Consider the following 12,298-nt stretch of genomic DNA (forward strand, 5'->3'; position numbering starts at 1 on the left):
TTGGCGGCAAAGCATAAAATACTATAAGTGTGCAACCGATAGTTGCGCAGCTCCGCCCACGCAGTTGGTATTTTCGCATGGCCTCGCCCGCGGTCACACCACATCTGGCAGATTTCGTCAATAGCCTGAAGAAGGATTCCACGCCTGTGGGCAAGCTGCGCCAGATGCCGCCCTTCAAGATGATCTATCCCAGCTACGGCAACGTCGCGGGCAGTCATGATGGAATGCTGGGCGGCGGGTGTTTGCCCTACGGCAAGAACACCAACGATAAGCAGCCATGGCTCAAGGACTATCTGCAGCAATGGAAGTCCAGCGATCGCTTTCGCTCGCGGGCAATGCCGCACATCAAGAGCTATACGCGCTTCAATCTGGAGGATCAGTCGGTGTACTGGTTCGTTTTAACCTCGGCGAATCTCTCGAAGGCAGCCTGGGGCTGCTTTAACAAAAACTCGAATATCCAACCCTGCCTGAGGATCGCCAACTATGAGGCTGGCGTCCTATTCCTGCCCAGATTTGTGGTAGGTCTTGTGAGATTTTTGAATCAAAGTCCATTGCAACTGGTGCTCTTTGCTTTCCAGACTGGCGAGGACACCTTTCCTTTGGGTAACAATCGTGATGGAGTGCCAGCGTTTCCGCTACCATACGACGTTCCATTGACGCCCTATGCTCCAGATGATAAGCCCTTCCTGATGGATTACCTACAAGGTTGAGATTAAGATACGTCTTATAAGGCCTCACAAATGGCTTTTGAATTCGTTGAAATATCTGGTCTATGGCAACTATTCACGTTTGAATCAGTTACTTTTATTTATTTACTGCACATTAAATTAAGGAAATTTAATTTGCGATCCTATTTTTGGATTCAGGCATCTTTTTTTTTCGGTAAATGTCCAATTCTGCCCATACTTCTTGGATCGGAGTGCTAATTCTGTTTGCACCGCAGGTAAAACCATCAAGTTCACTCAGTTTTCAGTACCATAATTTATTGTCCTTACTTATATTACTAAAACTAAATCAAAAGATTTAATGTTATATATTCATTGCATTAAAATTGTAATAACAACCAATACTTTGTTTTGGACAGCATTTTAAATGCGTACATTTTGGCGGCAAAGCATAAAATACTATAAGTGTGCAACCGATAGTTGCGCAGCTCCGCCCACGCAGTTGGTATTTTCGCATGGCCTCGCCCGCGGTCACACCACATCTGGCAGTTGAAAAAAATCGCAGCAGGCGAATTTTCGGAAATTTCGAGCAGCATTTAAATCCGGTTCTCGTGGAAAGTGTTAACTTATTTACGCCAGCCAAAAAACGTAGCAAACGCACATAGAAAGGACGAAAGCAACGCAGATTGCCCTGGGAAACACGAAGAGAAGCCGCAAGGAGGCGCGCCAAATAGCAGGATAAGTGGAGTTCGATTGGATGACAAGGCGGGTCACTTCCTCGGATCCTGGCTAAAAACTCGCAGCACCCAGCGCCACCATGTCCACCGCCTTCCTTACCCTCATCGCCGTCATCGTGTGCATCCTGTTCCGCATCCTTAATGTTCACAGCCAGCCGCTGAAGCCCAGTGTGTGGTGCCTTGATGCCCACTTCCTCGACTGCCTCTACAAGATCGCGCCCGTCCTAAGGGAACCGTAAGTAATCCGGGAACAAGTGTCATTAAATCATGTGCTAATCATCATTTGCTCTTTTTTTTCCTCATTTTCATAACACATTCAGGGTCACAGGTGTGGCCAAAATTATAGCAACCTTCAGTTCTTGTAGGGTTATATTGTTTCGAAATCGATATAAGAGTACAAAACTGAACTATGGATTCCTGTTTTAATGGAATAAACTTAATATACTCACGTTTCAAGGAGCTTAATAAAGTTTGTAGAAGATTGTATTGCCATCGCAGCTGAGTTGCTAACAATGTCATCAGCATCACAGTCGCGCCAAAATATTAGTTACCTCAGGTTTCATAATTGTGCCAGTCGGTTTCGCTGATAAGCAAATCAGCAATCACCTCAAATTACTTTAAACCGCCAATTAAGTAGCATGTTCAAACTGAAAGCCATTGTTTCACGCAGTCCGTCGAATTTCCCAGCTGGCGAATGAATCATGAATGGCAAATTAGTCAATAAAACTGATGTCGCTGTCTAAGCAATTCAGTAACTCATCAGTAACTATCTATGTATGTCTACGAAATGCAGCTACAAACCCATTGATTAAATGCAATTCCAACACTTTGATGCGCACTATCAGTCAATAAATAGGTTGGTGTGTTCAATATATGCACCCCTCTATAAAATAGAGAGCACTCCTTCCTGTCTGAGGTTTCGTTATCGGTGATATAGTAAGTCTTACTCATTATACATGTACATCTGCGGTCACGGGCTAAAAATATTTCAATAGGTTATCTTGGGTGTAGAAATTGTTTTAAATTGGGAATTGTATTTGCCAGTTTAGCGGAGGTTATCAGCAGCGAACCGATAGAGAAATCAAGTTTAATGGCACAAATATTCATTAACTTTTATCACTTCCTTGATAAACATTTCTTCTCGCTGCCTGGAAAATTTTCATTCGATTTTCATTATTTTGTGTAAATCTGTGAATGCCCGCTGGGTTTCTCCTTCGTTGACCAGGAGCCGCATAAATAAATAGAATTTTTCTTTCGTTTTTAATTTACTTTTTTTTTTTGAAACACGTCTGCCAGCAGTCGCGATAAGGATTAATAACAATATAGCTCAAAGTTCGCCCCGCAATTACGCAGTTGAGACAGCGACTAACGCCTAGCAACCCGATTTTGGCCACAAATTTCCCCTGCCACTCGATAATCGCGTGGGGGTTTCCTCATACATATATTGTATGGAAATGTAGGTTGATAATGAAAAGATTGCCGGCGAATTGTTGGCGCAGTTTATTTCTTTTTGGCACTTTGGCTGATTCAAATGCCGGCACACTACCTGTGAATGTTTTGGCTTTCTGCCCAGTCAATCTGCCGCTTTTGTTTGACAACAAAGATTGCGTAAGCAGAGTTCTCTCGACTGCTGCGCTGCTGCTTTCTACCCCCGCTCACCTGTGTTTTCTCACCTGACAAACCGGTTGAAAGGTGAGATATACTCGGCTAAAAAGCCGGAGGGCCTGTTAATTTCCGTCATCTTCCTGTGCATTTGTTCTACCCACGAAAAGACCAGAAATGCTATTGAAATTTTAACAATAGAGCTCGTTTTCTAGTGTAGTTAATTTTTTCGGATTTTATTTTCAATAGGCGGTGCATTTATATAGTTGTAAACTCTTACTTGAAGTTACTTTTCCTCATTTTATAAAAAAGGGCATTTAAGCTAAGTAAATAGTTACGTAGAAAATTTGCAAAATGGGCTCATAAACAGTGGGATTATAGTGGGCTATTATTCATTCTTATATCAGAACACAAACATAGTAAGTTTATGTTGGGCAAAGATCAAGTGTCAAAAGGTTCCACAGGCTTCTAATTTCCGTGAAGACGATTGTTTTAGAGGTGCGCCGTTGATAGAAACCCAGGGTGATGACTCATTAGCACCGTGTGCTGCTCGTTTTTAGCTGACAACTTGAAGGTGGGAAAGAATTGCAGCTGTTTTTGCCTTTAGGCTTGCGAACTCTAAACGACACATTAACTTTTAATGATATATTTCTACATATATATATGCATGCGAGGGCACATTATTCACTAAGTGTCATTCATATTGATTACTGTTGGGAAATTCATGCTTGAAACTGATTAAAAATTGAAAAGCCAGATACGCCGGCATTTGTGCCTGTTCCCAAAGTGGCCACGCCCCTGCCCACAAACCATTTCACCATTTTACTTTGATTGATACTAATTGAATGGCTACTGTTGCTGAGCTCACAAGTGGATACACAAAATTGTATCACGTTTTTGCACGGCTGACATGATTTCTGATACACGCAGGAAAAAAATGCATTGTAAAATGCTTAAATCAACTCAATCAAATAGGGCTTGATTTGGAAACAGAAGGCTTTGCAGAAAAGGAAGAATATACCCCCATTTACCCTGTTGATTCTAAATTCTAAAAATATACCTTTCAATTGAAAATACCTTTGGCAGAGAACATCCGACTTTCTCCATCCAATTCTGGTGTAGCTGCGTGCACTCAATTAGGTTCAATTGGTTCTAATGCTGTTTGCTGAATTGCGGCTTTGTGCATTTGGTGGCATTCTCTTTCGAATTTGTAAGTCATCGCATTAAAAAACTTGGACGTAGATCAAAATTCAATTTGTATAAATAATACGAGTATTTGCGCAAATTTGGCAAATTGCCTGCTAACTAAACTGGAAGCAATTGTGCGCAGATTTATCATTGCCATAATTCACAGTGCAATGTCAAGGGCAAACAAGATCGGAATAAAATGAAATATATTCATATAGCTTGCCAACGGAAAAGAAGTAGCTTAATCAACATTTATAATAGGTTTACGACCCATGCAATAATTGCTGATTAAAGAATCTAAAGTACGTTATAATAATCCCATTCTTTTCACTCTTTCCAGATACATTCCCCCGCGACTTTGGGGCTTTAGTGGCCATGTGCAGACGGTCTTGCACAGCATTGTTGGCCGGGTACGATGTCCCTGGCCACTCGGAGAACGTGTTTACATGTCGCTAAAGGATGGCTCCACATTGACCTACGACTTGTACCAGCCACTCAACGAACAGGAGGGTAAGAGTTAGGCAGCCTAATCCCGATGCATTGCCTGTACTAAATGTATTCAACACTCCCACAGATGACATCACGGTGGCCATTTGCCCGGGCATCGCCAACAGCTCGGAATCGGTGTACATTCGCACCTTCGTGCACTTGGCCCAGTGCAATGGATACCGCTGTGCGGTGCTAAATCACATTGGCGCACTGCGCAGTGTCCAGGTGACCTCCACACGCATTTTCACCTACGGCCACACGGAGGATTTCGCGGCCATGGTAGAGCATTTGCACCAGAAGTACCGCCAAAGTCGAATTGTCGCGGTTGGTTTCAGTCTGGGCGGCAATCTGGTCACCAAGTACATGGGCGAGGACCAGAAGACAAAGCCAGACAAGGTCATTGGAGGCATATCCATATGTCAAGGCTACAATGCCGTCGAGTGAGTTGCTATTCAAACTATTAATATAGGAAATCAGAGCTAAATACTTAATAATTATATTGCAGAGGCACCAAGTGGCTGCTCAACTGGCAGAATTTCCGCCGCTTTTACCTATACATCATGACTGAGAACGTAAAGAGCATTATCCTGCGACATCGACATATCCTCCTGTCCGACGAGGTCAAGGCTCGGCATAATCTCAACGAGCGCGAAATCATCGCGGCTGCCACTCTGCCCGAGTTGGATGAGGCTTACACGCGGAGAGTGTACAACTTTCCCTCCACCCAGGAGTTGTACAAGTGGAGCTCGTCGCTGTTTTACTTCGATACGATCAAGAAGCCAATGATCTTCATCAACGCCAAGGATGATCCCTTGATCCCGGAGGATTTGCTGCATCCCATCAAGGAGTATGCCAGTAAGTAGAAAGTTCTTTGCTTGCTATCACGTTGCTTATTGCTTAATCTTTCTCCCCTCAGCGACGCGTCAAAACACCGCCTATGTGGAGGTGGCCCATGGCGGTCATCTGGGCTTCTATGAGGGCGGCTTCCTGTACCCGAACCCTGTCACTTGGCTGGACCGTACGCTTGTGGCGATGGTTGGGTCCTTGGTCATGATGCACGAAGTCGGCAAGGTGGCCCCTTAGGCCTGGTTGCTATTTTCACACGCATACACGACTATTTAACGCTTCTGTGTCAAAATTGGTTGTCGCTGTCGAATATAAATCTTTGAAGAACCATCGGAACGGAAGAGAGCCCGAAAGACCCCATACATATAGTTCTAACATATGATATCGTTGTGCAGCAATTATAAATTATCAGCCGCGCAAGCATAAATTGATGTATACTTTTGCAAAGTGCATTTAAAACAGAAATTGTAGTTTTTTGAGAACGATTTTTATGCTTTTTAATGACTTTTTGAAGAGCCAAACATACAATGTATCAGTTGAACTCGTACCTTAGTTAGTTAACGCGACCACATGTATCCATGTACTTATGTCTAAGCAAATTCCTATTTATTAGCATTTTCCTTTGTGATCTAACAGTTTTTAATTACGTACATTTTTATATGTGAAATGTACACCACACGCCGCACACAATATACGATGTATGACAGTAATTATAAATTATAAGTCCTCGACCGCACCACAAGCATATAAAATAGCAAGAATATTGCCTTAGTGTAGACCTCGTTTTGTATGTGTGAATATGATTTGAACTATTCATTTTGTACTATGATGCATTTCACGGAAATCAAAGAGAAACCAAATGAAAGTTTGCCCAACGTCGGCTTCATTTTTGTATACTTTTTCTGAACTTTACCAAGTTGATAGTCAGATTTGTTTACCAATGTAGTGGAGTGGAGAATATTTATAAATGTATTTGTAAATGTATTTATAAATGTATATTGAAACAAATAAATAACAGTTGGACAAAAATATTCCCTTTATTTCACTTTTGATTTTTCCATATTTCAAATTTCGCTGTTAAATCGGTTACAGTTTCTCTACACCTAAGCTAACACTGGATTTGACATCACTAGTTGCAAGAAATGTACACCACACGCCGCACACAATATACGATGTATGACAGTAATTATAAATTATAAGTCCTCGACCGCACCACAAGCATATAAAATAGCAAGAATATTGCCTTAGTGTAGACCTCGTTTTGTATGTGTGAATATGATTTGAACTATTCATTTTGTACTATGATGCATTTCACGGAAATCAAAGAGAAACCAAATGAAAGTTTGCCCAACGTCGGCTTCATTTTTGTATACTTTTTCTGAACTTTACCAAGTTGATAGTCAGATTTGTTTACCAATGTAGTGGAGTGGAGAATATTTATAAATGTATTTGTAAATGTATTTATAAATGTATAATGAAACAAATAAATAACAGTTGGACAAAAATATTCCCTTTATTTCACTTTTGATTTTTCCATATTTCAAATTTCGCTGTTAAATCGGTTACAGTTTCTCTACACCTAAGCTAACACTGGATTTGACATCACTAGTTGCAAGAGCAGTCGTGGCCGAGCGGTTAAGGCGTCTGACTAGAAATCAGATTCCCTCTGGGAGCGTAGGTTCGAATCCTACCGACTGCGATGACAAGAGTTACTTTTTTGTTTTTAACTTTTTGCCCAAAAGAACAATTTTAAGGTTATTAATTTGATCCTTTTTCATAATGTTTCAAAGAATGTTGTGCTAGATTTGTGTGTTTGCTTTCATATAAATATTCTATTGGAATATTAAGATTTTTTAAATATATCCCAGATGGTATTCATTTTTATTGAGCGTTTTATACTTATACCTAAAAAAAATAATTAATTTTTAAATGTTTAAACTAAATGAAGCTTAAGATATAGCCGCGTTCTCGACCTTGTCCGTATGGCAAAGCTTTACATGCCTACGCAGACCTTTTGGTTGGCGGAAACGCCGCTCGCATTGGGAACACTTGAATCGCTTTTCTGCGGTGTGGCTCATCATGTGCTTCCGAGCATCTGACCGCTCCCGGAAGAACTTATCGCACATATCGCACTTGTACGGTCTTTCTCCTGTGTGAATTCGAATGTGCTGCCTTAGAGCAGATCCATCCGAGAAGGCCGACTGGCAGGTAAGGCACTTGAATGGTCTTTCTCCCGTGTGAGTCCTTAGATGTCTTTTGACGGAAGCAAGATCCGCAAATGGCTTTTGGCAAATTTCGCAGGCGAAGGGTTTTTCCCCCGTGTGGGTCTTTTGGTGGCGGACACAGCTTGCTTTGCTGCAGAAGGTCTTGTTACAAAGGCGGCAGGTGTGCGTAGAATTCCTTGAAAGCTGTCTGGCTTTCGTCCTCAACTCTTCTTTGACCGCGTGCTCGCTGGTGGAGGACATTGGACGGGGTCCGTCCGTTGTGTGGTGTCGCAGGATGTGTAGCTCTAGGAGACCAGGTCTCCGAAAGGACATGTGACACTGTGTGCAGATGTGACCCTTATCCTCGGAAACATTGTCGGATTGAGCAGTTTTAGATTCTTCCTGGGTGCTGACTTCATTCGTAGGTGCCTTGTTTTCACTCAAATGAACTTTCTCCTCTTGTTCATCGATGAGTATTACCTCGTCGGAGTCTGATAGCTCGATGATTACATCCTCCGAGAGTTCTTCCTCGAGAACCGTGTCCTGCACTTCATAGAAGACCTGGTAGCTGCGTTCGTAGGTTTTTATGATCGTAAACGCATTGTGGGCATCCTTCACACATGGTGGGCATATTGAGTGCGGTAATGAGTCCCCTTTTTCAACTTTGAAGCCGGTGCATTCAATTATCATATGGGCTATTGAAACTGGAAGATCCTGCCTTTCCTCGAAAATGTTCACCATGTTTTTTGAGCTTGCCAGGCAAACTCGACACTTGTTCTCCATTACCCTGTATTTTAATAAACCTTGGCCGCCTATACAAATCGATCAAAGGTAATTACAAATAAATATGTAGTGGTATTTTAAATATTTTCAAATTAAATGAGACGGTTTATTTATTATAGGGAATAGTTTGTTTACCATTTTGGCATAGCATTCAGTTTGCTAGTGGAATGATCACCCTGTTCCCACAACAGTGGGCTGTTAGGCGCAAAAGAATATGTATGTTACGTTACCGAACTGTTATCGAGCTTGAAAACGTTTCTTGAATGAAAAATAACAAAATTATAATAAATACGTATTTGGTACGTATTTGGCTAAGATAAGATTACATTTTTAACGCCTTGCCGTAATTCTTAGCATGCCTTCGAAGAAGAATCATATTCTTAAGGACTAAACCGCAACCCTCACACTTCACGTAAAAGGTCCTTTTGCCAAAGACACTAGAATTATTCTAGTATCTTTGCTTTTGCCTTGTGTACCAGTCCGGGCTGGTGGAGGTCGGATGACGTCGAGAAACGGGACTGGCAGTCAGGACGAACCCTATCCACAAACCGCTTGTCGCACCGATCACACTGGAAAGGTAGTTCATTCGATGGTTCATGCAATGGGGCTCGATAAGTTCGTAAAGGCCGATTTTCATATTGAGCATTTGAAGGGACGTTCCCTGGTGTGGGTCCTTAAATGCTTGACGAGGTTACAGCGTAGCGTGAAGTCTTTACCGCAGTGATCACACTTAAATGGCCGCTCGCCCGTGTGACTCATGGTGTGGCGGTCCAGGTGGCTTTTCAATCGGAAGGAACTCAGACAGGAAGGGCAGTCGAAGGGTCGAATGTCGGAGTGTGTCTTCTTGCGCTGGCGCAGGTTACTTTTGTCAGCAAAAGTCTTGGCACAGATGTCGCACGGGTAAGGTCGTTCTTCCAAATGCAGGGCGCTGTGCCTTTTAAGAAAGGATTTCAGTCGGAAGGTCATCGGGCAGCTGGGGCATTTGAATGGTCGTTCTCCCGTGTGGACGCGGTTGTGCTCCTCGAACCTGGATCGATGTGGAAAGGACTTACTGCAGTGGGAGCACTTGTAGGCCATCCGAGCACCGCTCCGAACACATTCACTGCCGTCCAAAGCCAATTTCGGTGTCAGTCTCACCTTGCTGATGATCAGGTGCAACACTTTCATTTCGGGGGGCGTCCTGGACATCCTTGTCCAATGTACCACTTTCTTTGGGTTCCTTTTCATCATGTTGCTGATTCTTCGAATGAACACTATCGTCGACGCTATTATTGAAGTCTTCTCCCTTTGCATCTACGGTTTGATCACATTCATCTTCTGATATCTCATAGATTTCATCGGCATTTATGTACTTTTGGTTTCCATTGGTATCGTGCGACGACGTCCCACTGTCGCTGTCCGATATTGTGTACACCTCTCCTTCTAGGGAATCCTCTTCAAGTACCGCTTCGTATGCCTCACAAAAGGTGATGTAGCTGCGCTCGTATTTTCTGATGATATCGAATGCACTCTGGGCATCCTCCAAACAGGATGCACAAATTAACTCCGACAGATCGTCCCCTTCTTTAATGTCACAGTCCGTGCATTCAGAGATCACTTGTGCTATTGAAACCAGCAGGTCTTGTTTTGCCTCGAAAATGTTTACCACGTTTTCACTGACCCCAAGGCAGACTCGGCATCTGTCTTTGAGTGCGCTAAAATGACGAGATGGGACTTTAGGACACGCACATTTACAAAAGCAGATACTTACGCTCTCATTTCTCCTACAAATTTTTATTTTCAAAATAAGATATAGGTCCTTTTTTCCTTCGATAAAAATACATCAGATGTTTTATAATCGGTTATCGATGACATACGACTGCACGCGCAACAGTGAAATGTAAGGGGAATAGGGTGTTCTGTGTACGTAGAGAGTGAAAAACTAATCGAGTTGTAAACAAACAGCACACATGTATCTATTATTATTATAATAATTTAACCAGTTTCTGAGAGGAAAAAATAGAGAATAGAATAGAGAATGTTGAAAAATAAAGAAAATCCGTAAACCTTCTCGCAGTCGGTAGGATTCGAACCTACGCTCCCAGAGGGAATCTGATTTCTAGTCAGACGCCTTAACCGCTCGGCCACGACTGCTGTTGGTATGACTCGGCAAATTGGCAACTAATGTTGATTGCATGGGAGAATCCAAGACTGAACACACATTTCGGAACCTTGCTCATTTGACAACACTGCATGTGTGTGTTACTTGAATTTGAGCGCCAAGTTGAATGTGACACACAAATCCCTTTACTTGCTTCCTTTTATTCGAATACAAGGGATTTAATTTTTTTTAATACCCTTTATTGACCGCATTAAAATTTACAAAACCGTTTAGGACAATACTCACGACAGCAACAATTGATGCCGCATTTGTAATTCATGCCCTCGCATTTCTGCTTGCCCCACGAAAATGAAAGAAGACCTAACCACATGGAAAAATAAGTTATATAAGTAAGCAAACGAACTCATAAAATTATACAAATACTCACGGGCATATCCAGCTGCCTGGCGAGCTTCATTTTCCTTTATCAGTTCACAATCTGACTTGCATACGAAGTAGAAGGCTACGCCTTTGCCACAATGTGAGTCCAGGATGCAACGATTCACGGGTTTGCTGTCGCAGGGACCGGGATTTTGACAACTTGGACCATTGTAGACGCAATGGGCACCGCAGCAGGCGTTATCCCGAGGTGGAAGTTTGGGCTCCTTATAGCCATTACCATTGCACTTGTTCAGGCCAATGAACGGATGGCAGGACCCCTGGTTGCAGCCCGATATTACGGCCATTAGACAAGCCAGCAGTTGGAAAATCAGCAGAACTCGTATTGCTCTCATGTTGGTTAATAGGTCACTCAAATGATCAACCAAAAAGCAGACTGCTTTTATACCCACATATCGCCATATATTTACACAATTGCTAAAGCAAAAATAGACCTCCTTAACCTGAGATAGACTATAAAAGTCTCGACCCTCCTGGCACTTTATCTGAGAAGTCTTCGAAATGGTTGCCAAGATTCTGCTGAGCCTGCTGCTCCTCGCTGTTGTCACCGATCTGGTCTCAGCCCAGTGCTCCCAAAACCTGTGCCCAGTGGTCACGAACTCGAATCCCCGGTGCAAGGGAAAACTTCAGTATCAATGCGTTTGCGACTACACCTGCTCCGAGTGGGACAAGCCCTGCAACTGGGTACTTACATGTCCTGAAGAAATCGACGACATCAATGAAGTGCGCGACAAGAGAAATAAGCTAAGTAAGTTCGGACACTCATATCCTTGATGAAATTCACAATCCATTCACAATCACACTTTCTTGCAGATTTGTTCAGATTGCCCAATCGAAACCGCCTGGAGTGCCTGGACATCAATGTCTACACCATTACGCGTCCGAATTGCTGCGACTTGTTCTGCAAGTCTAAGCTTAAAGATGTCTGTTTCTAAATAAATGTATGATCGTCAAATATTATCGCTTATCATTTAATGGATTTGAGAGGGAATTTTGTATAAGGCAATAAAATATAAAAATCAAGTAGAAGTTTTTTTTTAATTTCCCCCATATGGTCACCGATGATTAATTTACTAAAATATTTACGCCTTTTCAAAATAATAAAATGTTATACCCCATTTTTGAAAAAGGCATTTAAGAATATTCAAATTGCTGGCTTGAAAGTAACAAAATCATTTTTTATTCAACGGGTTTAATATACACATAAGTAAATATGTTAATCCACTTTTTAATACAATAACCGTT

At 42.2% G+C, this 12,298-nt stretch overlaps 4 protein-coding genes, 2 non-coding genes and 2 pseudogenes across 10 annotated transcripts, besides 1 other annotated feature; 4 read left to right on the plus strand and 4 right to left on the minus strand.

The window, feature by feature from the left end:
• Window positions 1-77: 77 nt before the first annotated feature.
• On the plus strand, window positions 78-852 carry CR31953 (annotated as a pseudogene).
• Window positions 853-1,207: 355 nt separating this feature from the next.
• On the plus strand, window positions 1,208-7,025 carry Hydr2 (alpha/beta hydrolase2). 3 transcript variants are annotated; one of them, NM_001273064.1, is made up of 6 exons: window positions 1,208-1,637; window positions 4,091-4,214; window positions 4,533-4,702; window positions 4,767-5,121; window positions 5,187-5,536; window positions 5,598-6,551. In NM_001273064.1, the coding sequence occupies exons 3-6, from the start codon at window positions 4,639-4,641 to the stop codon at window positions 5,762-5,764; spliced, it is 936 nt and encodes a 311-aa protein (NP_001259993.1). In that variant the 5' UTR covers window positions 1,208-1,637; window positions 4,091-4,214; window positions 4,533-4,638; the 3' UTR covers window positions 5,765-6,551. The 3 variants fall into 3 exon arrangements, with proteins under 3 accessions (NP_001259993.1, NP_001245852.1, NP_608751.2); NM_001258923.2 differs by lacking the exon at window positions 4,091-4,214 and having other exon boundaries at window positions 5,598-7,025; NM_134907.4 differs by lacking the exon at window positions 4,091-4,214.
• Window positions 7,026-7,144: 119 nt separating this feature from the next.
• tRNA:Ser-AGA-2-3 (transfer RNA:Serine-AGA 2-3) lies at window positions 7,145-7,226 on the plus strand. The gene has a single exon. It is a non-coding gene; the product is annotated as a tRNA-Ser (tRNA).
• Window positions 7,227-7,382: 156 nt separating this feature from the next.
• CG44002 (uncharacterized protein) lies at window positions 7,383-8,655 on the minus strand. The gene has a single exon (NM_134910.3). It carries the CDS (start codon window positions 8,512-8,514, stop codon window positions 7,477-7,479), a length of 1,038 nt encoding a protein of 345 aa, NP_608754.1. The 5' UTR covers window positions 8,515-8,655; the 3' UTR covers window positions 7,383-7,476.
• CR44003 lies at window positions 8,598-10,362 on the minus strand (annotated as a pseudogene).
• Window positions 8,944-8,980: a mobile genetic element.
• A 203-nt stretch (window positions 10,363-10,565) lies between the features above and the next one.
• tRNA:Ser-AGA-2-4 (transfer RNA:Serine-AGA 2-4) lies at window positions 10,566-10,647 on the minus strand. Its single transcript has one exon. It is a non-coding gene; the product is annotated as a tRNA-Ser (tRNA).
• A 120-nt stretch (window positions 10,648-10,767) lies between these two features.
• On the minus strand, window positions 10,768-11,403 carry CG31698 (uncharacterized protein). 2 transcript variants are annotated; one of them, NM_001298647.1, is made up of 2 exons: window positions 11,043-11,403; window positions 10,768-10,975 (listed from the first exon to the last, which is right to left on the minus strand). In NM_001298647.1, the coding sequence occupies exons 1-2, from the start codon at window positions 11,386-11,388 to the stop codon at window positions 10,866-10,868; spliced, it is 456 nt and encodes a 151-aa protein (NP_001285576.1). In that variant the 5' UTR covers window positions 11,389-11,403; the 3' UTR covers window positions 10,768-10,865. The 2 variants fall into 2 exon arrangements, with proteins under 2 accessions (NP_001285576.1, NP_722883.1); NM_164529.3 differs by having other exon boundaries at window positions 10,846-10,975.
• A 131-nt stretch (window positions 11,404-11,534) lies between these two features.
• On the plus strand, window positions 11,535-12,067 carry CG15404 (uncharacterized protein). 2 transcript variants are annotated; one of them, NM_001298648.1, is made up of 2 exons: window positions 11,535-11,801; window positions 11,867-12,067. In NM_001298648.1, exons 1-2 carry the CDS (start codon window positions 11,555-11,557, stop codon window positions 11,986-11,988), a joined length of 369 nt encoding a protein of 122 aa, NP_001285577.1. In that variant the 5' UTR covers window positions 11,535-11,554; the 3' UTR covers window positions 11,989-12,067. The 2 variants fall into 2 exon arrangements, with proteins under 2 accessions (NP_001285577.1, NP_608756.1); NM_134912.3 differs by having other exon boundaries at window positions 11,867-12,005.
• The last annotated feature ends 231 nt before the right edge of the window (window positions 12,068-12,298 follow it).

Source organism: Drosophila melanogaster, chromosome 2L (genome assembly GCF_000001215.4).
Source record: "Drosophila melanogaster chromosome 2L".
Classification (NCBI taxonomy): Eukaryota; Metazoa; Arthropoda; class Insecta; order Diptera; family Drosophilidae; genus Drosophila; species Drosophila melanogaster.